Here is a 26,834-nt window from a genome sequence, read left to right as displayed (position 1 = left end):
TGTGTGTGTGTGTGTGTGTGTTTAACATTAAAATCGTCTTCTTGACATTGTCCTCAGATAGAAATGACTTTTTATTTTGCTCATATAATTTAAAAGATAAATGGCAAATTGTGACACAGGTATCCAAATGGAGGGATGCAAATGCTAAATGGGTGCGTGAGGTATTTAGGCAAACAAACTTACTTGACCTTTCTCTAATGAGCACCCCCGCCGGATACTTCTTATGAAAACAAAAAAAGTCCTCTAACGGTTAGATTACGTTCATGAAAAAAAAACGCTTATTATGACTAATTGTTTCCATTAATATACCTTCCCATGAGTGATTCATTAAGGAGCCTCTGGGGAATTTCCTCACTGTTGATTACAGCAGTTTTAGTCCGCCCAACATTTTTTTTTTTTTTTTTGGTCTTCTCAGCTTGTCTTCACGGTCTACTGCAAGAGGTCTTTTGACGGACGGGCCTTTCATCCTTGTCGAAAAGGGAAAAAAAGTCCATTTTCTGATAGGCCAGCGAAAGCAGCCAATTAGAGCGGGACTGCGGCCCCAAAAGCAGTGAGTGCAAAAGGGAACGCAGCCGTCATCGAGACACAAACGGGCAGAGAGAGAAGAGGAAAAGTAGTCCCGAGTCACGCTGATTAATTCGAAGGTGAAGCATCCCCGTTCCGAAACAATTACGTTTTTTGCCCCAAGGGGGATATACAGTCTTTAATGACGCCTGCTCGGAGATCGAGAGGTGAGTCTTGACATTGTTGATGAACATGCTGTTTACACTAAGTTTATTTCCTTAACCCTCCTGTTAAGTCACGAAAGTTCATTCATCCAGGTTAAAGCTGGTGGACTCTTGTGTTGACGTATCACCTAAAACATTTTTAATCAATGCTTTATTGTATATTTTAGGATTTCATGTGTAAGATCTAAAAAAAAAGTTGTATAAACTAAATATTGGTGATTAATATTTTTTATGCATTGATCTAAAAACATTATTGCGGTCACTGGAAAACAGTCTTTCTAATAAAAACGCCGGCACTTTCACAATTATAATTATTAGCAAACATTTTTAAGACAAGAATTCCACAAAATATTACTGTTAAGGAGGTTTTTTTTAAGGAGCATTACTGTAGTTCCCGAGAAACATGAAACGAGACTTCTTAAAACTATCTTATGCATTAAAACATTTTAACATGCATTTTTCTTTCAATAGAAAAACGAGTAATCTAGTTCTAATGGGCTGAACTGACCCATTAGAATATTTTTGCATCTCTGAACCGTTAGCCTAATTGCCGAAATCATTTTGAAATAGTTTTTTTTTTCTTATCGGAATATAGTTTTTCAGAAATAAATGGTCTTAATTGAATTTGAATGAAAATGATGCGGCAATTATGCTATTGAGCTTTGTATTTTTTAGAACTAATTTCGCTGACCAACTCCACGCAACGTGTATCATTCATTGAACTTTCAAGGTTAGCCAGATGGTCGGGAGACAGACGCAACGAATGGACAGCGGCAATTGTTCCGTGACGGTGGTGGACGACAGCCCAGGTTCCAGCCCGAGTTCTAGTCCGGCTGGTCGGGCGCCGCCGCCGCAGCTGGCCGGTGGGGGAGGCGGCAGAGGGCGGCCGGCGGCGGCCAACGCGGCGCGGGAGAGGAGCCGCGTCCAAACCCTGAGGAACGCCTTTTTGGAGCTGCAACGGACACTGCCGTCGGTGCCGCCTGACACCAAACTGTCCAAACTGGACGTGTTGATACTGGCCACCACCTACATCGCCCACTTGACTCGAACTCTGCAGGAGGAAAGCGCCGACGAAGGCGAGAGCACAAAGCAGCACACGGAGGCGTTAAAATCGCTCAAAGGGGAAGGATACTTGCACCCGGTCAAGGTCTGTCACAAAAAATTGGAAGATTATTATTATTATTACTATTTAGAAAATAAGTGTCATAGAATAAATACTAAAATACATCTTTCATTTATTTGTTTTTATTTAAATTCTCTGTATCAGGAAATACGCATGGAAAAAAATCTATGAAACCATATTAATACATATTGTATAGCGATATGTAGTGTTTTTTAAAGGCAAAAATACTGATTAATTCTATCAGTAAAGTATTTTCAAACCATACATTTTGTATATTATTGTATATATTTGTTGCCGTTCTTTTAATATAGCACTAAACAACCAAATCAAAGACCTATTAATACCGTTTTACAAATGTAATGTTTGTACTTTTGTTATGAGTGAGCTTTAATTAAAGTAAATATATAGACATTTATGAATACCTATTTGTAATATGATTTGACATATTGATAAATATATGCATGTATTTCTAAGAGGTTTCATTGATTTTTTTCTATAGTTTCCTAAAAATGTATCTGTGGCGTTATCGTCACGGGGTTTAGTCATTTTCTATAAATATATTCATGCCTTCCAATAACAGTGATTCTCAATTTTTTTACACTAAGCTAATGCTTAATTTAAACACAAACACTGCACTTAAAAAGTGACAAATAAAAAATTATTTAGAGAACATCAAAATTATTTTTTTTCACCTATGGTGAAAGCTTAACAATGTTTCTAAAAGATATTAAATGCAAACGTAAATGCAACAGAACTATACTTGGACAGTGAACCTTTGGCCTATCAAAACAGATTATGTATTACAATATATTTATTTAGAGACAATTTTATTCAGGGTTATTGTTCCATCTTAGTATCTCGCTTTGTGTTTGTGAAATGTCTTGCTAAAATTGTTTCAATATCCCGTAACAGAAATGGCCGATGAGGTCCAGACTGTACGTGGGAGCGAGCGGTCACTTCCTGAACAATCCTTCAGAATCTGAGAACCAAGGTCCATCATCATCCTCTTCCTCATCATCCACCTCTAAATAAATCAACCAAGTGGTTTCCATTTGCATGAGCGGTGCTGAAGGACACCTGTATTCCACTATATCTATACAGGGAGACGCTGTAAAGTAATATATGATGTGATGTGTTTTTCCTCAAGTGTTGTCGTTTCAGTCTTGTTTGCATTGTGCAGCTACACCCCCCCCCCCCCCCCCCAGTATGATCTTTGGCTATAATAACAATGAGCCTGTCATGCTTGGAGTGTATGCTATACGCTTGAGACATTTGCACTAAAATGCATGTGTGAATAACTTAACATCTGTCATGTGAAGTGGTCTGTTAGGGGGTCAACAATAGGGGGCTGCCAGCCTCACGTTCCATCCTGGTATTTTTTTTTGTGTACATGTGCATGCTTGGAAAAATCAGTGTCAATAAAAAGATAAAAATGTTGTTGTATCGTATACTCAATCAATGCTATTTAAGAGAAGTAAAGAGCAATAACAACTGAAAATTGGGTCATCATTTTTTCATCAACATATAAAAACGTCATTATAGATATACACGTTATAATTGCTATTTTAAAGGTTTAAAAGTATTTTACGCATAATATATACATTGTAAAATAATTCAAACAATTGAAAACAATTGTGTTATTCAACATTTTTCATTTTATAATTACAAATTGTTTTCCCATTCATACTGCATTTAAATCTCGCGAGATAAAGGGCGCAGTCGACGCTCACATGAGCGCGTTCTATGTGACGTCCACTGCGCAAGAGCGGAAGTTCTTCCTTTAGGAAAGGGTGAGGAGAGGCGCAGGATAAGAGCCTCGCTGCTCCTCTCTGCATGTGCATGACATGGTGATGATTTTCGCCAACTCCTCACCCGCGTGGAGAGGTTTGTGCTTGTAAAGGTGAGTCAAGCAACTTGGTTTGTAGTATTCATAGAACCGCACTCAGAGCACAATTTTAGTTAGCAGACATTGGTTAGCAACTTAGCTGTAGGATGTAGCTTAGCAGCTCGCGTTGTAACCACGTGGAAGACGAGCGAAGCTAGTTTCTAACGGAATTATGTCATCAAGCGTATAACGTGCAATTATAAAGACGACTTGCAAAAATGTAAATACCTGTGGTATTTAAGTCAAAATTGATACTGAAGAATTTTATATTTGAAAAATAATTAATAAAACTATATTAATTTTCATAGTAAATATAATGGTGGTTTGCATGAATTAGTATAGTTTGAATAGTATGTTTTAAAAAAAGCATTTCCTAAATGCACTATTGATTAAATTTTGAATCAAAATTTTAATGCAATTGATCTGCACTTTGGCTGCCTGCTCTACTGCGTCACACAGTTTTAATTGAACTTAAAAATCTCATTAAAAACCTAAAGTTTAATATTTTCATTGAATTTTGATTGTACAAGTATTTATTTTTATTTGATACGGTTATTCTTAATTTGCTGGTATACTAACTGGACTGGAATTAACACACCAAGTCAATGATGTCCACCATGAAAGCTGCGATTGACTTTCGGTCAAGTTTGTGTCTTTTAAAAGGCTGCATCTTGTCCCTTGAGGCAAAGCTATTAATCATCCTTGTAGACAGATGAAAGTGTCTATATTTGTAGTTGGGCGAAGGGGACGTGGCCTTTTGGCCATTATTTCTTTACTTCTCGCGAGCGGAGCAAGCAAGGTCGCGACAGAGGTGGCAACTTGCGGTTGAACCCTCTGTCTCAGACGCGCCGCGTCGCTTATGCTCCCAAGCTGTGTTGTGGTGCGCACTTTGACCTTTAGGCGATCAGTCAATTGTATTGGCGATCCTGTCTGTAGACCCTCTACTAATCAGTAGGTCTCACTTGGGGGGGTTCACATAGTACAAATATTACATGATCGGTCACGTTTTTGAGTTTTTACGGCCTGTGGAAAAGTGACTTGAATCTCAGACCATCTTGCAGCGTCAAATGATGAGTTCACCTTTTCGCCGTTTACCCGTCAGACAAACAAGTGGTGAGACTGTGACAACTGAATTACTTGCTGCAAGATGGGAGGGGTTTTTTTGACCAAAGAATTCCAGCCAATGAATATAAAAGTGATACTTCTCCCCACTGTGACTACAGATCAGCAGACGGGTGGCTGTTAAATTTGATCTTCGGCGGTCTATGGTGAGTCCACTTCCCAGATTCTAGTAACTAAGCTAAATACTAATGATGAATTCACCTTTTCGCCGTTTATCGCCACTATTGGGTGGTGACACTGACAACAGAATTTTGTGCGAAATTGAAAAATTGTAGATGTGCTTAATTATACATTATTGGTCATGTTTTTACGAGTTTTTACGGTCTGTGTAAAAGTTACTCAAATCTCAGACCATCTTGCAGCGTGAAATGATGAGTTCACCTTTTCGCCGTTTACCCGTCAGATAAACAAGTGGTGAGACTGTGACAACTGAATTACTTGCTGCAAGATGGGAGATTTTTTTTTGACCAAAGAATTCCAGCCAATGAATATAAGTGATACTTCTCCCCACTGTGACTACAGATCAGCAGATTGGCGGCTGTTAAATTTGATCTTCGGCGGTCTATGGTGAGTCTACTGTCCAGATTCTAGTAACTAAGCTAAATATTAATGATGAATTGACCTTTTCGCCATTTATCGCCACTATCGGGTGGTGACACTGATAACAGAATTTTGTGCGAAATTGAAAAATTGTAGATGTGCTTAATTATACATTATCGGTCATATTTTTACGAGTTTTTACGGCCTGTGTAAAAGTTACTCAAATCTCAGACCATCTTGCAGCGTGAAATGATGAGTTCACCTTTTCGCCGTTTACCCGTCAGATAAACAAGTGGTGAGACTGTGACAACTGAATTACTTGCTGCAAGATGGGAGATTTTTTTTTGACCAAAGAATTCCAGTCAATGAATATAAAAGTGATACTTCTCCCCACTGTGACTACAGATCAGCAGACGGGCAGCTGTTAAATTTGATTTTCGGCGGTCTATGGTGAGTCCACTGTCCAGATTCTTGTAACTAAGCTAAATACTAATGATGAATTCACCTTTTTGCCCTTTATCGCCACTATCCGGTGGTGGCCATATCAACAGAAGGAAAGAAAGCTGAAATTTATCCCCGATATCAAACTGTCATAAGAATTATTTTAAAAAAATAAATCATTAGAAAACATCAGTGTTGTGATTGTGCTTACTTGTCAGAACAGCTACGTATTTTTAGAGGTGCTTTTAGGCTACTCCTCCCTGATGTCCTTAACGGCCTGTGGCGCGTAAGCGTGGATAAAGCGTAGGATTTCCTGCCGGAGTAGATCCAGGGCTCGCTCTCTCCTGAGCAGGCCATCCGCATCTCCCAGATCATTGGGAAAGGCAGCGTCGGGCAGGATAACGAGCGCTGACGCCCCTGTGGGGGGGGGGAGACGGCGGGGTAGTTTGGTCCAAGGGAAAATTGGTGGCGTAATGATGACATGCGGAAACGTACCATGCTTAAGAGTGCTAGAGTTCTCGCAGAGGAGCACCGCAATCACGGCGTCTTCCTCTACTACCTGCCGTCGCAGGCTTAATTTACAGTGGGCCTCTGCTAAAGAGATCCTGTTACGACAAACATGAGAAGGATCACTTTCTTTTTTGGAGGGGGGAGGGGCTAATACATTTTAAATGAAGCAAGGCATTCCTGATTTATTTGTATACTACGCTCTTGCAAAATATTTCAATTGAGTGCACAGAATGGCACTTAACGTCTGGGTTAAACTGCCACCTAGTGGATCATTGAGGTACTCCAGGTATAAAGCTTTAGTTTTCCCTTAATTTAATTATTTTGGAGGTATTAATTGGGCTGTTTAGAGCTGTAATAAACACCTCGAAACATTAACCACTGGACTGCCACTTACAACAATTTGATAGAAGCCATAGACATCTTGGCAGTGTGGGTTTGTGAGCAGACCGCGCGGCTGGCCATGTAGTAGCCGTGGATCATCATCTGTGCGCTGGCGCTCAGCTCCACTTTCAAATTTTGTGCGTGGGCCACCAGCTGGGAGGAAAACAAATCAGGTCAACGAAACAGATGAACTTCAGATTGGCGTGTTTCCTCACCCCCTTGTAATCTTCAGCGGAGAAGTTCATCAATGATGGGTGATGTTCCTCAGGCAGAACTGCTTGTCGGAGGATGTGGACGGCCTGCGCGAGCACCGTCTGCTTCCCGCCTTGATCCACCTGGACCACCAGGCCAAAGCTGTTTGCCAGCTGCGGCGGTATCGCACCCATTCCCTGCTCATGAAGAACCTGCTGCTGTGAACTGTTAAGTCAAGTTATTGGTCACACTTACCGCGGCTCCCAGTGCGACATCGTGTGCCCTCCCCCAGCGCTGAGAAGGGTGAGCAGAGTCGGTGAAGGCCCAGAAGCTGCACGAGACCGGGAAGCTAAGCTTCTGGTCAACAGCCTCGCCATATTTCTTGCCGGGGATGAACACGGATGCAGTGCGACTGTCCAGAACTGACACAGCAGTGACATGACTTCCATATTCTTATCCATTTTCAAATACGGTCTACCTGACTGAATGGCATCCAGCTCGTCCTTCACAAAGCCACTCAAATCTCCCAGCATGCAAACGCCACCGGTGGCCAGCAGGGCAGAGCCGGCGTGGATGTTGGCGGTGCCCACCCCATGCTCATCCTGGGACAGGGACGCAAACATCTTCTCCACAGCTGGATGCCGCACCCCGCGACGTGCCAAGCTCAGAGCGTATGCCATCAACCTGACAAGTAAGTTAATTGGTTTCATTTGCACCCAAGAGATTGTTTCATTGTGGCCACCAGGTGGCAGTATAATATACAGCTGCAGTAATATTGGTTGTTTTTTGCAGAGGATAAAGAATGTTTTTTTTTTTTTTTGCCTCCATGTGGCATTTTGTTAAAAGAAAATGCATTTCACGTTATGTGCAATGTCACTGAGACCCTTCTACCTGTCCAGTATGAGTTTGTCATCTGTCATGACCAAAAGATCCAAGTTGAAAACTGTGTTTTTTGCTTCCGCTTCAGTTTGCAACAAGCTGAGCAACAAGCTGAGCTTCAAGGTGTTGAAGAGGCCCGGAGGAACCACATCCAGAGCGAAGCAGTTAGTGACCACAGCGGCAAACCTCCAAGGAGAACCTCTGGTAGCGTCAAGCAGCTCCTTGAACTTAACACTGATTTCATGTGGATCTACAAGTACCAAATAAAAATGTATTTGAACACTATTAAAAACTGTTGAGACTTCTAAGAGCAGGTCATGTCAATTAAGTGCTAACATGCTAAAGCTCGCTCAAACTGTTAGCGGACATGCTAATATTATAAGATAATGGCAGTGCTCATGTGAATGGTTCTTCGTTTTAGGGCTCGGCCTTACACTCGGGCTCCCACGGTTGGACGCTGTTGGCCTCCACGCTCCAGGTGATGTTGGGCGAGCAGTGCACACGTGCAGGTATGCCGATCACTCTGTAGAGCCGACCGATGCTCATCGCGTTACACAGCTCATCTGTGGCGGTTGGGCAAACAAAGCAATCAGTCCCAGCGGGAGTACAGAAAGTCACATGGCGTAGCAGCCACTGCCAAGACAAACAAGCATGAGGCCCTTTTGGAAACAAAGATTCGGCTGTGCGCTTGTCGTAACGAGCACCCCCTTTGCACTTATTAACATGTTCGTAACGGGAAGCCCCTTCCGGAATATGTTAATCCCCGTCGCTGAGTTTTGCGAAACCCTCTGGGGGTAGCGACCGGAGGACAGAAACACTTAATACCCCGCCAAGTCAGGCGCAGACGTGTATTTATTTGAACTCTTCTCTTGCAAAGTTTGGGTTCCAAAGTGAATTTCATTTAGCACAAGCCGGACAATATTAATGAGCGGGCTCCACCAACGTGACTGTGTGCAAATAGCAGAAATTAAAATCCGAATGATTCGGTGTCTGGCGTGAACGTAATGGATGAGGTGAGGTCTTTATAAACAAATATCAACCGTGTAAATGTTTGGCCTGTTAATTTAGGGCACGTATATGAAAGCTGATCCGGCATGACTCGCCACGCAGCACTGATTTGATTTACTGGTCCCTGTGAAACAATGACATCACTGTCGCGCGGAACCTCCAAAGATCTGTTTTGATCCCACAGCAATTATTTTCCTCTGTGGGGATTAACATTAATTAATTAATTACAATTAATTAATTACAACCCAAAAAAATATGGACACGTTGTGTTGCTTTAACTACACTTTACGTATATGCTTTACACTTACCTCTGAGGAAGAATGTGACCGACTGGTATCTAATAGCGGTTTGTTGAGGAGCATGGAGGACGTTGAGTGCATCGACGTGGATTAATTCCACCAGCTGCTTGTCTGTCTCACAAAGACACAAATAACAATAAAATAATATACAGAGTTTAAAATGCCGGTGAAGATGTTTCCAGCACTTGCTCTCACCTCCCAACACTCTGAACTTGATGTCCTCTTTGAAAGGTGAGGTGCAAACTATGCAAGTGAAGTCGTTGCCCACGGTTGCCGACTCAGTGGCTCCCGGCGTGTGAAAGCGGATGGTGTGGAATCCTAAAGCGAGCAGGCGTGGTGGCAATTCAAGACACAGGTTGTCCACCTCATCATAATGTAAGCCTCTTACCCAAAGAGAAGGGACAACAGTCATTACTGCAGAGGAACCTGGTCCCCTGGGTGTATTTAGTAACCCAGGTGGTAGCAATGGCCAGGCCCTCCATAAGGACGGGCCACATGCTTTGACGCATGCGAGGGAAAGTGGCCAGGTCCAAGACATACTCCGGAAAAGGCGGTAAGTGTGTCAGCTTTAAAACGACGTTCACCTCAAAAGAAGCAGAAGCCAGTTTAATGTTACGTCTTATGGCTCAGCAGTCAGGTGATTGACTTCTAGTGGACGCCAGAGAGCAATTTACAGAGCCTGATAGATAACCAGTGCATTCTTGTTGCTCAATACCTTTTGAAATAAGTACAATTATTTCCATACCTGGCACTCTGTTTGTATTTTCTTAACAAGTGAAAGATTCTTTATGGCTGTGAAGCAAACCTGTGAGAAGGAATAATTAGGACCAACCGGTGGGAATGCTTCAGTATTAACGGTGATGCGGCTCCCTTACAGACTGAAACAAGGGGGTGGCTCGCTGGGGGTCGTGTAAGATACAGTCACCCAGTTCAGCGTCCAAATCAATCACATCGGAGGGGTTGACGGTAATGCAAAAGCGGTACACGTCCTTAGTATGCTGGGGATCTACGAAAAAGGAATCATGCTAATTAGCTCTAAGCTAAGCGCAAGGACAGAAAGTTTAGTTGAATTTACCGTTAAAGGATGCACAGTCATTGACGAGTTTCTGAAGTCCTCCGCTCAAATTAAGATAGGAGAGAATGGACTTTTTTAAGTTAAATATGTTAGCCATTATAGCTTTATGTTGTACTTAGTACTTTTTTTCTGAAGTGCGCGGAAAGACCTCGTCTCTATGGCAACCAAGACCGAACGGCGGGAGACATGAACGTGACGTCAACACCGGCCACAGAAAAGCAAATTCACTCCCATTCACACCCATCATTTTTTCAAATAAAAGTCTTACAAATGTCAATGCCATCATTTACTTTAAATAATCGTATTCTTAAAACTTTGTCGCTCGGCTACACATCGTTCCCATGGCAACCAAACCCGGGCAGCGCTGGTGACATCATCAAAAATGGCCACGGCAAGGTAAGTTCTAGTACTCACACAACTTGTCCAAAAATACTGTAGTATAACGTTTTTTCTTATCTAAAGCCCAACACTGACTAAACGTGGTTCAATTAGCAGTAATTACTTCTGTTAGTCTGAAGTTTCGTTCGTCTGCATTTTCCATTCAGTTATTTATCGTCATCAAAACCGGACGGAGAAAAGTGAATGTAATTGAAGAATAAATACATAGCAAATTATTAGGAATTTTTTTTTCAAACCTCCAGACAGACAAGACAGAGACTTTAAGATTTTTTTTAATGTACAGGCGCATAAACCTATTGACATTTTTGAAGAAAAAAAAACCATTTAAATAAATGTGACCTGTGATACGCAATTTCTGCTTTCTCGTGGTCTCAAGTAATTCTACAGCATAGAGTCTAGAGTTCAGGAATACGAAACATGGCGTTTGTTACACAGCAACTACACAGAAATAACATAAGTCTACATTAGTAGTGAATTTGTGACAAACATATTTTGCTGTCCAATTTTTGTCCTTTAGGTTCCAGTGACATTTTTCTCCTTTGACAAGACAAAGTTAAGGCACAATTTTTGAAGTGACATCAACGCTGAATAAATGCCCTTATTTCTTAATAGAATATGTTATACATATTTATATAATTACTAATGGGAAAATAATTTATTTCCATCATAGTTTGTTCCCAATAAAATCTCTTAAGTGCTGTTCCATCTGCTTCCTTTGGCTTTATAGAATAAGTGACATTTTCTTCCCTTTAAGAAGTTACTAAGGTGGGCCGTTGGGAATATATTATAGGAATGAGTCGTCAGAGGGCGGGGCGTACGAGAAGCCCACAAAGGCGTCGTCAGCCTCCATCACGCTGGCGTTGACAATGGAGTGATCCTGGGTCCAACACACAGAGTTGGGCACCATCTCCTCGGTAAACTCGGGGTCAAAATTCGAGATGTCAGAAAAAGAGTTCTAGTTAAAAACAAACAGACCAAGAAAAGACAGAGAAAACAAAAATATATGAACCATTATTTTTTTTTAATCAGGCAATGTATAATAAATACTGCATTTGACATTTGGCATATCAAATTTTGCCTAGCCTAAATATGACATTAATGCAAATAAAATCAAAATAATTACCACATTGGGCGTAAAGGGGGGCGGGATCTTCTTCTTTTCAAGGTCATTCCAGTTGATGGGGGAGAAGAAGGAGTGCGTTTTGATCTCATTCTGTATGTAACAATAAGAAAATAAAATTAAAATATCTTCACTTACTAAATTTTAATACATTTAATTTATTATAAATTAAATATGTGTACATTTAATTTTGGTCTAATTTAATTTATTTAGAATTCTGAATTGGATATTTGGACACTTGTTACACAACTGTGAGTAAAAAGGGGGAACATTGCCAAGATTGTGGGGAACAACTATACCACTAGATGACGTTAAAACACCATGTAAAAAAAAAAAATTGCCCACTCACAAAGTCGTCCCTGGCTCCCAGCCTGAGTGCTCCGTCTTTCTCCAGAAGGCCTAGCAGCAGCGACCAGGCCGCGTTAGACGCGCTGCTGCGTATTACCAGCGGCTTGTGCAGAATGTTGTCGTACATCTCGTGCGTGTCTCTGCTGTAAAATGGCGGCTGGAGAAAATGACGCCGATTAGCTTCGTCGTCATTTTGTGGATTGAAAAGAAGTCTTACCAAGCCAAATAGCATCTCATAGAGCACGGAACCCAGACACCACCAGTCCACTGTGTTATCATACGGTTGCTTCCTCAGCACCTCTGGAGCCAAGTACTGGTGGGCGGAAAAATAAACCAGGACTTGGAAAGTTTAAGCGCTTCCAGATACAATTCATATAAACGGAACCTCTAAATTTTGATTGAAAAATGTGTATCATTATTTAAATTCATCAGTATTTAAATTTAAATAATTCTGTGAAATTTACTATTTTAGTAAACAGTTTTGGTTCTGACTCAAAAGTGGATCGAATTGGAAGTTCCACAAAGTGAAGGCGTACCTCGGGTGTGCCGCAAAAAGTGCTGGTGGTGTCCGTCTGGGAAATGCCTTCCTTGCACAAGCCAAAGTCCGTCAAAATGATGTGACCCTTTAACAGAGAATGACAAGTATTTTATTATACAGCAGGCGAATGAGTGAGGCTATTGAGGGGGCGTGGGGGGGGATCATTAGGACCAGCTAATCTAATCACGTATACATTCTGTTCCAGCTGGGTAAAAGACAGGAAAAAAGAAATCGGTCACTGGAAAAACCTGAAACTGACCAAGTGAAACTACAATGATGTTTTCCTCAATTTGTACTGTCCAGAATAACTTGACAGTCCTGTTCTGTCCAGATGTAGCAAAGTAGCCCCACAACATTTCAAAGCAGGCCAGTTTCAAGTTATTGCAGGTTTTTTTCCCCCGCATTTAACAATTTTTGTCTTTATTGGTCTTTTTACTCACTTCGTGGTCAAGCAGGATATTTTCAGGCTTCAGGTCTCTGAAAGGAATGAATAAAAAGTTTATCTTATTGCGTTTATATGCAATGAAAAAATCACGTTGTGTTGTTTGTGACGGCACGTACCTGTAAACGATGTTGAGCGAGTGCAGGTAGCCGAGTGCGCTGGCCATTTCGGCAATGTAAAACCTGGCCCGGGGTTCTACAAAGGTGCGCTCCTTTTGAAGGTGGAAGAAAAGCTGACGGCAACAGCGAGTCATTAGTCAGCATTCAAAATTGAATCTGTTGACATTGTGCAAAATGAAAATTTTGGTTCATAAAGTAAATTTATTTGATTTTTATTTGTAGGTGCAAAAGCGTAGGATTTCATTTGGTGAATAGGTGCAACAGTTCCATTTTAATTCTCTTTTAATTTGTTAAATTTAATAAAAAAATTAAAACATTGTAATTACAGTTTTGAAATTGTAATTTAATTTCTAAAACGTATTCCAATTTTAGGAAGCCCCCGCTTAAGTTCCGATAGCTACAATTCGCCTTTCACAGTCAAAATCCTCTGACAGCGCTTGTGTGTTTTCCTTTTTCCATCATCAGCTGTTTTTTTTTTTTTTTTTAAACTTGTGACTCACTACTCACTTCCCCTCCGTTGACGAAATCCAAGACAAAATACAACTTGTCTGCGGTCTGAAAGGAGTAGTGGAGGCCCACCAGGAAGGGATGTTTCACGTTCTTGAGCAGCACGTTGCGCTCGGCCATGATGTGTTTTTGCTGAGGAAGTCAAAGATTAGCTTGTGCGCCTGGAAAAATATGGATCTACTTTTCAGACTTTTCAGACTCACCTCTTTTCTGTTGAGGATGACCTTTTTCTGTAGAACCTTTATGGCATAATACTTAGCGTCCAGCTTCCTCTTGGCCAGAAACACCTAAAAAAAATAATAGAGGAGAATGTTATTCTACTGTTATAATCAAACAGTGATAGCTAACGGCGCTTCCCGTTATAAGATTAGCATACCTTTCCAAAACTCCCCTTTCCGACCACTTTTAAAAAGTCAAAGTCTGTGGGTTTGGCGCTAAAAAAAAAGACTGTGTGTCAATTATACGATAAGTTCCTTGTGTATGCGTGAGATGGCTCATATTTTGAAACCTACTGTGGGTTTCCAGACGGTCCCAGGTTAATGTTTCTGGAAGATGAGTTGTTCTGTCAAAAAGTAGAGATAAAATATTAGCACGTGAAGTTGCAGAGTGAAAATCTGTACAGGTATTTTTTTTTGGACTTCTTAGAAAAAATACTAGCATTATGACCACGTGATCATTGTTGACTAGCATCTGTGAAATCAAATCTGAACATTTTGTAAGAGCTCAGCTTACTTTGTCATCTTCATCTTCGGAGGCGTCAGAGTTCTGCAAGTTTTGCTTTTTGTCCATGAGCAGGAAACTCCTCACATCTGGGCTGCAGATTTTAAAAGGGCGACAGAATATTTGTAAATATTTATTTTAAATACCGTATACAAATACAGTGCTGCTCAGCCGTTTTTTTTATTTTTCATACACACCGCAAAAACCTGTCATTTTAACAAGGGTGTGTAGACCTTTTATATCCCCAGTAAGTTGTCCTTACTTGTTGCAAAGCTCCGGAACGGATACGATGCCTTTGATAAACTCGTGCAGGCCGGCTCGTCTCTGCTTGATGAATTCTAGTTCACAAATAAAAAATATTTAAATTACATTTTAAAATAATTATTTTATTAGTAAGCATAGAAAAGCGGCGACCCACACTCACCAGGTTCAAAGTTATCGCCGAAGATCCTCTTGGCGGGAATCTTCAAATTCAGCGATGGGAACTGTTTTTTTAACTGTAATGAGAAAGAAAGCCGATGTGATAGTCGCTGACCCGCCGCCGCCTCATAAAATGGCTGCCACTTACCGTGTTGTAGAGTTTATCGAACTCAGCGTATCGCCTGAAGACGAACCACTCCTGCTGCCCCACGTTAACGATCACTTTATAAACCTGGGGAGGTGGAAAAGTGACATTTGTGAAGGGTGAACTCATCCTGGGGGCTCTTGACTTACCGTGTAGCGCTTTTTCTTGTCCCTCTGCTCGTTGTGACAAGGTATGCTGACGTTAGGCAGGCCCGATTGTTCCTCCATCTTGCGGAGGGTGAGGAAAGGTCGCGAGGTGGCACGCTGACGGTTCCTGCTCGCAGGGACGGGGAGTCACCGATGCATCTTGGTGAAGGGACAGATGAAAATCTGTTTTATGAAGTTACTGTGAAATGTACAAACGGGTTGGAGGGGCTCCTCTTAAAAAGGACGAGCAACAACTGCCCAAGCAAGCGTACAGTATGAAAGTGGCCGTGCGTTATGTCACGTCTTGGGACAAAGCTCTTTGTGTCCACATGTGAGCCCGTCCATTGTTTGCTTCGCGGTGAGGTCAGCCTCGTTTCTTTCGAATTCCCTTTGTCCCTGTCCGGCCGCGAGCCTCATCGCTTTGGCCGTGCATTTGTGTGCCTGCCATGCATGGAGGAGGAAAAAACAAACGTTTCTCTATTGATCTGACAGCAAACGCATCCTGACAGGATGTGAGAGTCTGCTCACGTCCAGGGAGTGGGGGGTGGTTGTAGGCCTCTTTAGGATGCATCCAACGTAACACTAAGGCCTCATATGCAATATGTACAATTTCCACCAACATGCCTACTCTTACATACGGAATGGGACTTATTGGTTCTAAAAAGAAACAAAGTGGAATGAACCTGTTAATGGTACCTGTTTTGCAAACTGCCACGAAAAGCAACGTGTGCTGACAAGCATAGCTATGCCAGGGATACAATGAGGAATCCAAAATAGAACGCTTCATTCCAAAGAGGGCAAACTTTTTTCTGCATGTTTCATACATCAAACGAAATTTGAGTGTGAGGTCTAGGCAGTAATTACATTACAAAATCTAATTTTACTCAATAGTCACATTTTGAATAAATACTCCATAAAAACAAGACAAAAACATTGGGGTTAACACAAAACAATGCATTTCCCTTTTACACATTCTCATTGAATCTGCAAGAATGCTTTGCTTTTAAACATTTATGTTTTTTTTTTTTACTTTGAGAGCCAAGTATTTTTGGGGTGGAATTTGATGTAGAATATGTTATAACCACTGCACAATGAGGAAGTTGTTATAGAAAAGAAAATATTTAACTTGTTTAAGCAAATTGGTGCTGGTTGAACTTCCGCCTATATAGTAGTAAAATAAAACCAAAGCGCAATGTGGAAAGTCGGTGTTACGTAATGGTATCGTGAACGTAAACATACGTAGGCGCAGACGAATACGTAAGAAGACCGCTACGTAAAGAACAAATTAGCCCCCACGGCTAGCCAGCACGACGTTAGCGATGCAAGGTGACGTTTAAGTTGCGCTCGTACCTTTCGCTGTTTCCAGGCGGCGCTCCTCCAAAATCACGGTTAAGCCAATATTTTTGGTGTTTGGACCTTTCGCCCCCCCAAAACCCGTCCGAAATGTTCCGGGTGGTGATATTCTGTTGCTACCTGTGCGATGCAGCTTAGAAAAGCAGGAAACATCAGTCTTTCCTGGTCGGGTAAAGTTACGATGTAAATTCGTCACGGGACCTGAAGGCAACAGGCGTGTGTGGTCCACCTTGAATGCACGTATTTTTTTTCCGGTTGGCACTTTCAAAATAAAACAACAAACGTGTAAAGTTGCGAATGGACAAGTACAGAGGGACAAGGAGGTTCACCCTTTTTTGTAAATGATATCCAAAGTTTTTTTTATGTGCTCTATACACCTTGCATCTTGTAAAAACCCGTGCACGCACCTTTTTCTCTCCCACAAACGATCGAGGCGTTTACGTTTTTCGGACAATTTCCGTTTTTATATACTTCGTTTGACACACTTTACAAGGATGATGACTCAAAAATGCAGTCGAGTCGGAAAAAATGTGTAGAATAGAGCCATCTACAGGCTAAGATACTACACCCTGCTATATTAGAACACAAAATTAAATTGGATTGAGTAAAAAACGCGAAAACACCACTTGAATTTATTCATATGGAGTAACTGGTATACTGTAAAACATACACAAATATTAATAAATGCAAACATGTCAGGATAAAATATGAATAATATTCGTTAGAAATTTAACCAGGCAAAAGTATTAATATCTGTAATATCTGGCAAACAGCACAATTATTGAATGGAAAATACATAAAAAAAGAATACGTTAAAAATATATAAAATGCAACTACAGTATTATGGTCTATTTTTTTCCGCAAGGTGGCAGCAAAGAACTTACAGAAAGAAACAGAAAATGCAAGCTGAATTCACATTTTTGTTCTGTACTGTATTTAGTCAAAACAATATATTCTCCATTTTGTAGCGTTTCTCTTGATTTTGCTGAATCTCTGTCCAATCAGCTTTCAGCCTCTTACTGTTCTCACAAGTTTTACAAAATATTTTCTTTCTCACAGAATAATTTGTTCCAGTATTGAATATAACTTGTTGATACAACAGTGAGAATATGGGGTAAACACCACATTGGATTTGTCATCAGAAAAATTAATTACGTGCTTGTGTAGACCCCTTGGAAGGGCCCCTCAACGACGCTCCACAGCCATGTTTTGGGTCACTGGTGCCCGCATGAAAGAGCCATTCTACCGCACTGGTAACAGTAGCGCTTGTCCGCTTCCTCCAAATTTCCACCAATCGCGTGAACCCTCCCCAAATGCTTTCCGCCAATCAAACAGAAGCTTAGCTCCGTTCCTGATCAATCTGACGCGAGTTTCTCCTCATTTTTGGCCAATCGCAGGCTAGGCCGCCCGAGCAGGGGGCTGGGCAATAGAATCGGCGGGATGGACAAAACATCACATCACCGCATGAATTAAGCCGGGAACGTACGCACAGCGAAGAACGAAAGTAAAATTGTCGCGTGTTTTTGCCGTTTTAGCTCATACTTTACGTCGTGAGTCCGATCACAGGAGAAGCGGCGTGGACATAGTTGCGCTGTTATTCAGAGAGATGTTGCCGATGGCTTTTAGCGGAGAGAAAGTAATATCGACGACGACTCAATTGGCAAGATGGCTAGCGTGATAATGCTAACTAGATCTGGAAGCGAGCACCCACGGACACTTATATGGATGAACGTCCAATCTTGTTGCATTTGAATGAACTGAGAAATAAGAACGCGCAAAAGAGGTCCACGCAACACCGCGGCTGTCATGGACAACGTGAGGTCGGCACGCAGGTGGGTCGCCGCTGTCTGACGTCGTTACTTGAGGCTTGCGTCACTTTCTTACGTACGTCACTCAAGTGACGTTTTGGCCCGTTTTGGTTATTAGTCTATATAAGGACGTATGCATATAATAACATCTTAGCAGGATTTATTTATATTTTAAGCCTCGATAACGTTGTTGTGATAAACACAGTAAAATAAAATAAAAACTATAATGGACTTAGATAATTATTAATTTAAAATGTATTGATTGTAGAAGTGTAAAATATACCAAATGTAAACAAACTAAAAGACTGCAAAATAGCGAGTGTATTGTACTTCAAAGTCAAACACAACTGAACTGTTATAAATAAATCTACTGCATTGGGTTAAAGCAAATAATGCTTAAGCCCATAACATGTAATATTACATAGGTTGCACATTTCATTCAGTGATTCTCATTTACCACTGAAGAGAGCACCACTGTTTGCATTTATGCATGATGGGGGTGTGCTTTGGTTTTGCAATGCTCGCTCACTCATTTCAGCTAGACTTGCGAAACGACTTCCATGGCTCCCTATAGGGTAACACTATGTATAACCTTAACACACATATGGCATATGAAAAGATAGAAACATGAATCAAACAAATAAAAATTTGACTGCGAAGCATGTACCCCCATATTTGAATTCTCAGTAAAATCAATTTACAACCTTTAATCCGTCAATATTTCAACACAAACTGAGCAGAGATTCACCACACCCCAACGTACCTCTGGAGGTGAAAGAACCCGTTGATGGCTCGGGAACCCCCCGCTTCACCCACCGTTTTTTTCCCCCTCCCTGTTCTTGCTTATGGTGTTGACAGGAGCACCTTCTGCCAAAATCCATGTGACTCACTTGAGTTTCCACAATGATGAAGAGCTTTGGAGGGAATTATGTTTTCCCTCCAAAATTAATGGCGGAAAAATAAATTACAAATAAGATGGAAATTGCACAGACTTTAGGCAAGAAAATGCATAGGTAAAAATACACGAGGCATGACAGACAAAAATATTGGGTGGGAAAATACATGAAAATATGCAAAAGGAATGAGACTTTTTTTTTTTCCATTCTGTAAAATGAATGTCAATTTATTTCCTCGTAGCCACAACGAGGACGAAGAGTCGCACTGCACAGATCCCGACAGTAAAGAGCGGAGCAAAGACAAGAAGGTTTTGTGCAAAGTCAAGTGGTCCCGCGACGAGGTCCGAGTCCTGCACTTCAGTCTCAAGTTGAACGCTTTCATCTAACAAGAACTTGAACTGATTTTTCTTTTTGCTTTTCCCCAAGGACGAAAAACTGAAAAAGCTGGTGGAGCAACATGGCACAGACACATGGAAATTAATAGCCAGCTATTTTCCTGTAAGTTTGTCGTGTCGTTAGGACATGCTACCTACAGTCATTAGCAAATTAGCGTCTTAGCATGATAGTTTCTTTCCCGGACGATTTATATATTTTTTTACACGTACGTGATGAGGTCTTGCTCACTTGTCAGGGGAGGACAGATGGCCAATGTCAGCACCGCTGGCAGAAGGTGCTCAACCCGGAGCTGGTGAAAGGCCCGTGGACAAAAGAGGAGGATCAGAAGGTAAGTGGATCCGGGAGTGTTCCGTGGGGCACGCACGTTACCAGTAAGCGATAGGGGAGACAGAAGGCAGAGCTGGCCGGCGCCATTTATTCCACTTCCCGCCAAAAAAAAAAAAAAAAAAAAAACGTTCTTGGCTCCGGCCTGTGGCGCCTGATCCAAACACTCCACTACATCATGGCTAATAAAAACACCTCACAAGTGGCTGCTTTCCAGCCATTTCCCTGAAGGGAGGGGGTGCTAGCCACCGCTATGAGGTGAACAACAACCTCCTTGAATGAATCAGTAAATCCTTTTTTTTTTTTCCCTGAACCTTTGCGCAGGTGATTGACCTGGTGCACAAGTACGGCCCCAAGCGCTGGTCGGTAATCGCCAAGCACCTCCAGGGCCGCATCGGCAAGCAGTGCCGCGAGCGCTGGCACAACCACCTCAACCCCGAGGTGAAAAAGTCGTCGTGGACCCAGGAGGAGGACCGCATCATCTACGAGGCCCACAGGCGGCTGGGCAACCGCTGGGCTGAGATCTCGAAGCTTCTTCCCGGACGGTAAATATCCAGAAAGTCAAAAACTCCAAAGTTTTCAACACATTTACTGATGCAAGAGCACACTCATCGAATCTATGTAGGCTAAGGACATGCACACACTGCTAGCTTACACGCTTACAGTTTGTTTTTCCACAGCAGAAAAGAAAAAAAAAATCATCCTACATTGAATCAACACAAAACTTGAAGCCAAAGACGCAGGGGTCCTAAAGGGAACATTCAATTACTGAAAATCTGAACATTTCCAAGTTTTAAAAGCTACTTGAGAGTGTGGATTTTTTTCCCATTTCAAAGCACCAAAAGTCTTGCTGCTTGTCACATGTTTTGAACAGGACGGACAACTCCATCAAGAACCACTGGAACTCCACCATGAGGCGAAAAGTGGAGCACGAGGGCTACCTGCAGGACGCCGGTGCTAAGACGGGCACGTCCCCGCACGGCGGCGCTGCCAAGAGACGCCATCACTCGGCGCGTCCTCTGACGACAACAGCGGCCGAGCCGCAGCGTTGCGATCGGAGCCCCCTGCCCCCCGTCACAGCACCCAACCAGGTCTACATTCAATCAAACTGTGCTCACTTGTGGCGTTTATCAACCGCTGTTTGTTTTTCTACTTTTGTAGATGGCGGGATATGACTTTGATCCTCAAGGGCGCCACCTGATGGACACTTTAGTTTTCACCCAGGTGAGTTTGACCATTTAAAATGGTTTCAAGGTGTCATAATAAGGTTAAAAGTCCCTCTATGTCTGCTTTAATGTGTTCTTTAATCGCTGGACTTTCCTGTGTTCATTTTTTGCTAACGCTACAGAAAACAAACCAACCTTTGAACATCCTACCAGACTTATGTTTCCTGTGTCCAAATGTGTACTTGTCTATCTGTTTTTGTCTTGTCGTCTTGTCGTTCTTCTTAACCTCTTTCGTTTCCCTCTCGTCCCGTCCGACTCTTCCCTCCCGCCGCCCCTCCGTTTCAGCCGCCCTGCCCGGATGATCCCGACAGAGAGCAAAGAATTAAGGAGCTCGAGCTGCTACTTATGTCAGCCGAGAGCGAAGTCCGTCACAGAGGTCCATGTGTAAGCGCAACATTGTTAGCAACGTAGCATAGCTTGCATGTGTGTGTGCGTGACATGCGTAAACTGCAAAAAAAAAAAAAAAAAGGGGAAGTTCCTCCAATCTACATTTTTGCAGTGTATGTAAAATCAAGGTGGCACACATGATTTTTGGCTCTAGTGTTTCTCTAGTAGCTAGCTTCCCATCTGGCTCCTCATCCCGACTGGCTTGAAGCTGCTCTTGGTAGCCCCCCCCGCACCCATTTAGGACCCATCCGACTCCTCTTTGTATCTCATTCACTCATTTTCCACACGGCTTCCATCTTCCCAGACCTTGGAGCAGTATTCGGCCTGGTCGGATAGCACTCCAGATGCAGCAAGCGGCAGCCTGGAGGCGCAGGCTGACGGGGCATCCTGGTCACAGCTGGAGAACCTGCGAGGGGACCCCTGCCAGCTGCCCGCCTCCCCCGGCAAGTTGTTGGCTGTGGAGGCCAGCGCGGTGCTGTTCACCCTGCAGACCATTCGCGACTTTGCCGAGACCATGGACCTCATCGACTCGGTAAGACAGAAAATTAATTGAAAAATATTGAATGTGTTAAAGACGGACTGCAGATGTGTCTTGCCACGCAGGACCCGGCGGCGTGGAGCGACGTGACCAATTTTGACCCCTCCGAGACAGCGGCGGCGCCGCAGCACGAGCAAGCCGCCTTCGCCACGCTACTTCAAGAGAGAAGCGCTGATGCTTCGACCGTCTTCTGCCCGACCACTGCCGCCTCTTCCAAGGCATCGGCGGCCAGGAGGAGGAGGAGAGAGCGAGGCGAGCCATCCCCTCTTTGCGACAGAACCTACTCCTCTTTTCTAGAAAACGTTTCCAATTCACCCAAGAGGACGCTCACCAAGTCGCTGCCATTCACGCCGACGCGGGTAAACCACATCAGTCCAATTTCCTTTTAACTCATCAAGTTGAGCTACCAAATTGAGGCGTCTTGTCTTTTGGTAGTTCTGTAACATATCAGGGGCAGAGCATCTCAACTTGGAGAACCCGGCGCTCACCTCCACGCCCGTCTGTGACCAAAAGTGTCTCCTCAGCACGCCTTTTCACAAAGAATCCACACCCAAGCACCAGAAGGAGAACGAAGGGTAAATGACCTGCATGTGAAAAACCAGCTATGGCAACCCTAATATACATATATATTCATTTATTTTAGTTCCAGGACACCTAAGTTTCGTAAAACAGTTATGATTCCAACTCCGAGGACGCCGACGCCCTTCAAGAACGCTTTGGCGGCCCAAGAGAAAATGCACGGCCCGCTAAAGCTGGAAGTGAGAGTCACGAACATAAAAAATAAACAAACATTTTTCAGAACTAATTGAAGGCGTTTTTTTTTCCTTAGCCGCAGCCGTTAGCTTTTCTGGAAGAAGACATTTGCGAGGTTCTGAAGCAGGAGACCGGGGCTGACATCTTTAACAGGGCGGCCATCTTGCAGTCCGACTACCGAGAGTGGAAAGAAAATGTACACACCAGCACTCGGAGGAGACACACACACACACACACTACATCTGCGGAATTCTGTCCTCATGTGTGTCGTCATTGCAGGTAGACGCTCCAGCTCGAAAAGTCCGCAAGTCCCTGGTGCTGGACCCCTGGGGGAAAGACTGCCTCAGTCGCCAGCTGTTCCAAGATCGGCTCAATGATGCACAAGTCCGTCCTAAGCTCATCCATTCTGCTTTTATGCGCACTTTATAACGTTTTGGAATTTATTGGTGTGCTCCAGGTTCCGGATGAGAGTCTCTTGTCCGGCTCCTCCCTGAGCTCCCCAACCCCCGAACAGCAGCTGCAGGAGGAGGCGGGGGAGGAGGACGAATGCGGAAGCCCTATGACAGAGCTGAAGGAGACACCTTCGCCAGTGGCCCAGCACCTTCGTCGCTTCGAGAAGAAACCCCACAGGGGGACCAAACAGGTGCTCATGTGGGCAGCATTTTGGTGCTACTTTCGTCACATCATTTGCCTACTCATTTGCCTAATTAGCAAAAGTTTTAGCCAGCATGGCGAAAGTTTTAGAGAAAAAAGACGAGGATCGTGCCAGGGAAATAGACAAGTCGAACGGGATCAGGAACTGCTTCAGATGGGCATTGCTCGAGAGCAGCGTCATCTTACAACTCGGAACACAGTCTGTAACCACCTGCCTGAAGGAACATATCTGTAAATTAGATGTCCCGGGGAGGGTTTTGTGCATTCTTTGTCAAGATGTGATAAGCTATGGAGGTTGCGGCGCTTCGAACATAAGGAGCACATCAAAACAAAAAAACCACAAAGGTACATTTTTACTTTTACAAGCATGTGATGTTACATGTAAGCTAATGTTAGGCTATTGTCATGATATCGTTAAAGAATAAATCTTCAATGATAGATAGATAGATAGATAGATAGATAGATAGATAGATAGATAGATAGATAGATAGATAGATAGATAGATAGATAGATAGATAGATAGATAGATAGATAGATAGATAGATAGCAGGAATATTTTTTTAACAAAACTTTTGAAATTGAATGATGAAATTAATGGTTTTAGGGTTGCTATACTGCCAAAATCCAGGAGTTTCCAGGGAGCTTTGCCCCCTGAGCCCCCTCTGGGGCGTTGCCCCTGGCCCCCTGCAGCCCCAATGGGGGCCTGTGGGTCCTGTGGCCCCCAATAGGGGCCTGCCCTGCAGCGCCCATTGGGGGGACCCCGGCTACTTTTTAGTGTTTTTATTCATTTGCCGTTCTCATCCCTGAAAATATGTCGTCCGAACTCGTTCCGCAGGTGAGCGAGTGGGAAGCGGTGGTCTATGGCAAGACACAGGACCAGCTTGCCTTAACGGAGCAGGCCCGCCAGTACCTGAAACACTACCCGTCGGCCGGCGGCCCCACGCCCAGGGCTCTTGTACTATAAGGACACCATCGATCCCCCCCCCCCCCCCACACACACACACACACACACACACAATGAAGGAATCCAGCGCAATAAATGTGAGGACACTAACCGCCTTTCACCAGAGAGCCTGCAAATTTGCTTCTGTAAGAGAAGATAAGGCATCAAGGCGGGATGTTGCAACTGCATAATTTTTTTTTTTTTTTGGCGGACAATTTTTTTTATGGTTTGAGGGCAATGTGGATAGCACTTGTGATTGTTTTTAGTTTTTAACAAATGTCCCCTGGTCCACAGCCGAGTTGAATGTATTTCATTGTAACGGGAAGGGTACTTTGATGTTGAGGTTGTGTTTGTATTTATTTTTATTATTATTATTATGGCTTAGATATTAATATAAATCAGACAACCACAGAGTGAGTAGTTCAACTAAAAGGAAAAACGTTTGGCATACAGACAGCATTTGCTCGAAGCAGGCTGCGGCTGTTATTTATTTACTAATTTATTTATTTTGCGTTTTTTTAAAGAGCGACTATGGAAATAATTTTTATCATCACAATCAACCTGTAGGATAACTATGACTTGCTAGCAGCACCTGGCCAATCATTATTTAGCTGCGTTTTTTTACTTAGGTGTTCATAAACATATTCTGACCTCTAATCATAGACAAATTGCACTTTTTTTTTTAAACTTTGAAATTATTTAGTTTTGTTTGTGAACGTGTAGTTTCTTGTGTGTTAGTTTGAATCTTTCCTAATTCAATGCTGACGTGAAATGCTGTTTGGTTGAAATGATAATTGGATGTACAAAGTATTTTTTAAAACATCCTAAAAAATGGATTCATTGATACCCATACTCAATACTCAAAAGTGTCCCGATACTACACAGCAAAACCATCCATTTCGGATTTAAAGCAAAACTACACGATTTTATTGTCTTCTAATCTGGATTATCCTGCATTACAAGTGAGAATAAGAAGGGAATCTTGTCAGGGAGCTCAAGTGGAAAGATTAAGAGAGTCTATGTATATACATTGTGTTTTGTTGTATATTTGAGTTAGAGTAATGGAGTGCATATAAATGCTAAAAAAAAGGCAATAGAAGCAATACTACTGTATTTGTGTGTAACGCTGGCTGTCCTTTGTAACAATTATTTTTAGCTGAGGTATGAAAGCTGCCCATTTCTACCCTGCTCTGCATTTGGGACAAATAAATGCAATTTATATTTAAATATAGTATTTGGGGTTTTATTGTAGCGAGTGGAATGTAGTGCCATGTAATGACTTCAAGTACTGTTACCTCATTAAAAGATATTTCCAAATAAAATATGTATGCATTAAAACTACTTTGAAAAGTACTGTTTAAAAGTAAATGTAGCACTAATGACATGAATGCTAGTTTTGCTAGCTTTATGTTGCCCATCAACTGTTAGCATGAAGCTTGCAGACTTTCAGGTTAATATTTTGATTTCAACTGATTGAAACAAAACAATTCATCCACTTGGGTTGTTACATGACCTCAGGGACAGGGGAGTGGGTGTGGGGGTCCGCGCTGGGGCACGAGCCCCCTCGGCCAGAACAACAGGGCCCTCCCATTTACAGGGGTCAGCTGCCAGGCCTGAAGAGGCCCACTCAGCCGTGACTTAATGCCCCTCGTGGGCCTCTTTTGTCTTACACATTCACTCAATTGGCCACCAAATGGAGGGAGAATGGGGCCACTGGCCTTATGCTACACACGCACATAATTGCACGCCATGTCCTCTTCAGAAATGTACTGTACAAGAGGCGACCCCGGTAAAGATGCGGCGCAGTTGCTTTCCTACCTGCAGTTTTCTTTTAAATATTTTCCTACTTTACTTTTTTTGCCTTACAGTTCAACAACATAAAATGTCATCTTTAAATGTCTGTTAAAAAAAGTGGTCATTCTGGTGTGTGTGTGCGCGCGCACTTCAACACACCCACCTGCCTATCCGTCCGCGCACACACACACTTTGCTTTTGTGAGCGCTAGACAGCAGATGGCAGCCCATTATCAGGCTGACGGAGCAGTCATCTGGCAGGCATCTCGCTCCCCCACTCGCCACCAATCGTCCCTCCCTCAATCTCAACACACTTTTGGCGGGAGAGTCCAAGTGATAATTTGTATGCATATGTGTGTACTTGTGAAGCCACCCCCTCACCTCAATTAAATATATAGGTCACGGTTTGTGTCATCGTCATGTGACCTCCTCCACTCCTTTGGGACCAGTGCGTCATAATGAGTTACCATGGTGATCATCACGTAAAAAATGACATCGTTTATCTTGAAAAGTACAACGAAGTGTTTTACTATGCTTTCCAAGCCAGTAGAGGGCGGTAGCAATTCTTTTCCAGTTTTGACCTTTGTCCCAAGAAGTAGCTACATCATCAAAAGTTGCCTGTGGACATAATTGAAGCCGGAAATGGGCAGATATGCGTTGTTTGGGCAGGTATAGT

The 26,834-nt window shown here is 42.7% G+C and overlaps 4 protein-coding genes and 2 long non-coding RNA genes across 12 annotated transcripts; 4 read left to right on the top strand and 2 right to left on the bottom strand.

Annotated features, from left to right (window-relative positions):
- Positions 1–151: 151 nt before the first annotated feature.
- mcmdc2 (minichromosome maintenance domain containing 2) lies at positions 152–10,518 on the bottom strand. 3 transcript variants are annotated; one of them, XM_088363075.1, is made up of 15 exons: positions 10,184–10,518; positions 9,984–10,114; positions 9,854–9,913; positions 9,497–9,692; positions 9,304–9,426; positions 9,118–9,219; positions 8,236–8,364; positions 7,814–8,051; positions 7,401–7,606; positions 7,178–7,344; positions 6,946–7,134; positions 6,744–6,883; positions 6,335–6,444; positions 6,051–6,256; positions 152–1,779 (listed from the first exon to the last, which is right to left on the bottom strand). In XM_088363075.1, exons 1-14 carry the CDS (start codon positions 10,278–10,280, stop codon positions 6,090–6,092), a joined length of 2,055 nt encoding a protein of 684 aa, XP_088219201.1. In that variant the 5' UTR covers positions 10,281–10,518; the 3' UTR covers positions 152–1,779; positions 6,051–6,089. The 3 variants fall into 3 exon arrangements, with proteins under 3 accessions (XP_088219201.1, XP_088219202.1, XP_088219203.1); XM_088363076.1 differs by having other exon boundaries at positions 156–1,779; positions 6,946–7,119; XM_088363077.1 differs by lacking the exons at positions 152–1,779; positions 6,051–6,256; positions 6,335–6,444 and having other exon boundaries at positions 6,740–6,883.
- tcf24 (transcription factor 24) lies at positions 403–3,322 on the top strand. Its single transcript, XM_088363086.1, has 3 exons — positions 403–731; positions 1,459–1,875; positions 2,764–3,322. The coding sequence occupies exons 2-3, from the start codon at positions 1,468–1,470 to the stop codon at positions 2,881–2,883; spliced, it is 528 nt and encodes a 175-aa protein (XP_088219212.1). The 5' UTR covers positions 403–731; positions 1,459–1,467; the 3' UTR covers positions 2,884–3,322.
- On the top strand, positions 3,580–6,028 carry LOC148381165 (uncharacterized). Its single transcript, XR_015854592.1, has 5 exons — positions 3,580–3,751; positions 4,960–5,004; positions 5,381–5,425; positions 5,804–5,848; positions 5,950–6,028. It is a non-coding gene; the product is annotated as an uncharacterized LOC148381165 (long non-coding RNA).
- LOC148381164 (uncharacterized) lies at positions 7,659–10,460 on the top strand. Its single transcript, XR_015854594.1, has 3 exons — positions 7,659–8,005; positions 8,223–8,310; positions 9,340–10,460. It is a non-coding gene; the product is annotated as an uncharacterized LOC148381164 (long non-coding RNA).
- Positions 10,519–10,838: 320 nt separating the features above from the next.
- On the bottom strand, positions 10,839–16,671 carry sgk3 (serum/glucocorticoid regulated kinase family member 3). Of its 3 annotated transcripts, XM_088363080.1 has the most exons (18): positions 16,438–16,671; positions 15,360–15,528; positions 15,091–15,246; positions 14,945–15,028; positions 14,801–14,873; positions 14,639–14,714; positions 14,389–14,470; positions 14,169–14,218; positions 14,033–14,090; positions 13,860–13,943; positions 13,657–13,788; positions 13,150–13,262; positions 13,029–13,065; positions 12,587–12,673; positions 12,268–12,363; positions 12,052–12,207; positions 11,706–11,795; positions 10,839–11,537 (listed from the first exon to the last, which is right to left on the bottom strand). In XM_088363080.1, exons 3-18 carry the CDS (start codon positions 15,166–15,168, stop codon positions 11,367–11,369), a joined length of 1,467 nt encoding a protein of 488 aa, XP_088219206.1. In that variant the 5' UTR covers positions 15,169–15,246; positions 15,360–15,528; positions 16,438–16,671; the 3' UTR covers positions 10,839–11,366. The 3 variants fall into 3 exon arrangements, with proteins under 3 accessions (XP_088219206.1, XP_088219205.1, XP_088219207.1); XM_088363079.1 differs by lacking the exon at positions 15,360–15,528 and having other exon boundaries at positions 16,438–16,670; XM_088363081.1 differs by lacking the exon at positions 15,360–15,528 and having other exon boundaries at positions 16,561–16,642.
- Positions 16,672–17,867: 1,196 nt separating this feature from the next.
- On the top strand, positions 17,868–25,592 carry mybl1 (MYB proto-oncogene like 1). Of its 3 annotated transcripts, none has more exons than XM_088364123.1 (16): positions 17,868–18,272; positions 19,386–19,485; positions 19,571–19,642; positions 19,776–19,868; positions 20,189–20,409; positions 20,739–20,955; positions 21,026–21,088; positions 21,376–21,474; positions 21,782–22,009; positions 22,081–22,374; positions 22,451–22,590; positions 22,659–22,773; positions 22,845–22,964; positions 23,048–23,152; positions 23,226–23,411; positions 24,258–25,592. In XM_088364123.1, exons 1-16 carry the CDS (start codon positions 18,247–18,249, stop codon positions 24,384–24,386), a joined length of 2,208 nt encoding a protein of 735 aa, XP_088220249.1. In that variant the 5' UTR covers positions 17,868–18,246; the 3' UTR covers positions 24,387–25,592. The 3 variants fall into 3 exon arrangements, with proteins under 3 accessions (XP_088220249.1, XP_088220248.1, XP_088220250.1); XM_088364122.1 differs by having other exon boundaries at positions 22,063–22,374; XM_088364124.1 differs by lacking the exon at positions 21,376–21,474 and having other exon boundaries at positions 22,063–22,374.
- The last annotated feature ends 1,242 nt before the right edge of the window (positions 25,593–26,834 follow it).

The sequence above is a fragment of the Syngnathus floridae genome, chromosome 20 (genome assembly GCF_059516105.1).
Source record: "Syngnathus floridae isolate MCC-2025c chromosome 20, RoL_Sflo_1.0, whole genome shotgun sequence".
Classification (NCBI taxonomy): Eukaryota; Metazoa; Chordata; class Actinopteri; order Syngnathiformes; family Syngnathidae; genus Syngnathus; species Syngnathus floridae.
Note: the sequence above shows the minus strand (reverse complement) of the source record. Positions and strands in the feature narration are given on the sequence as shown.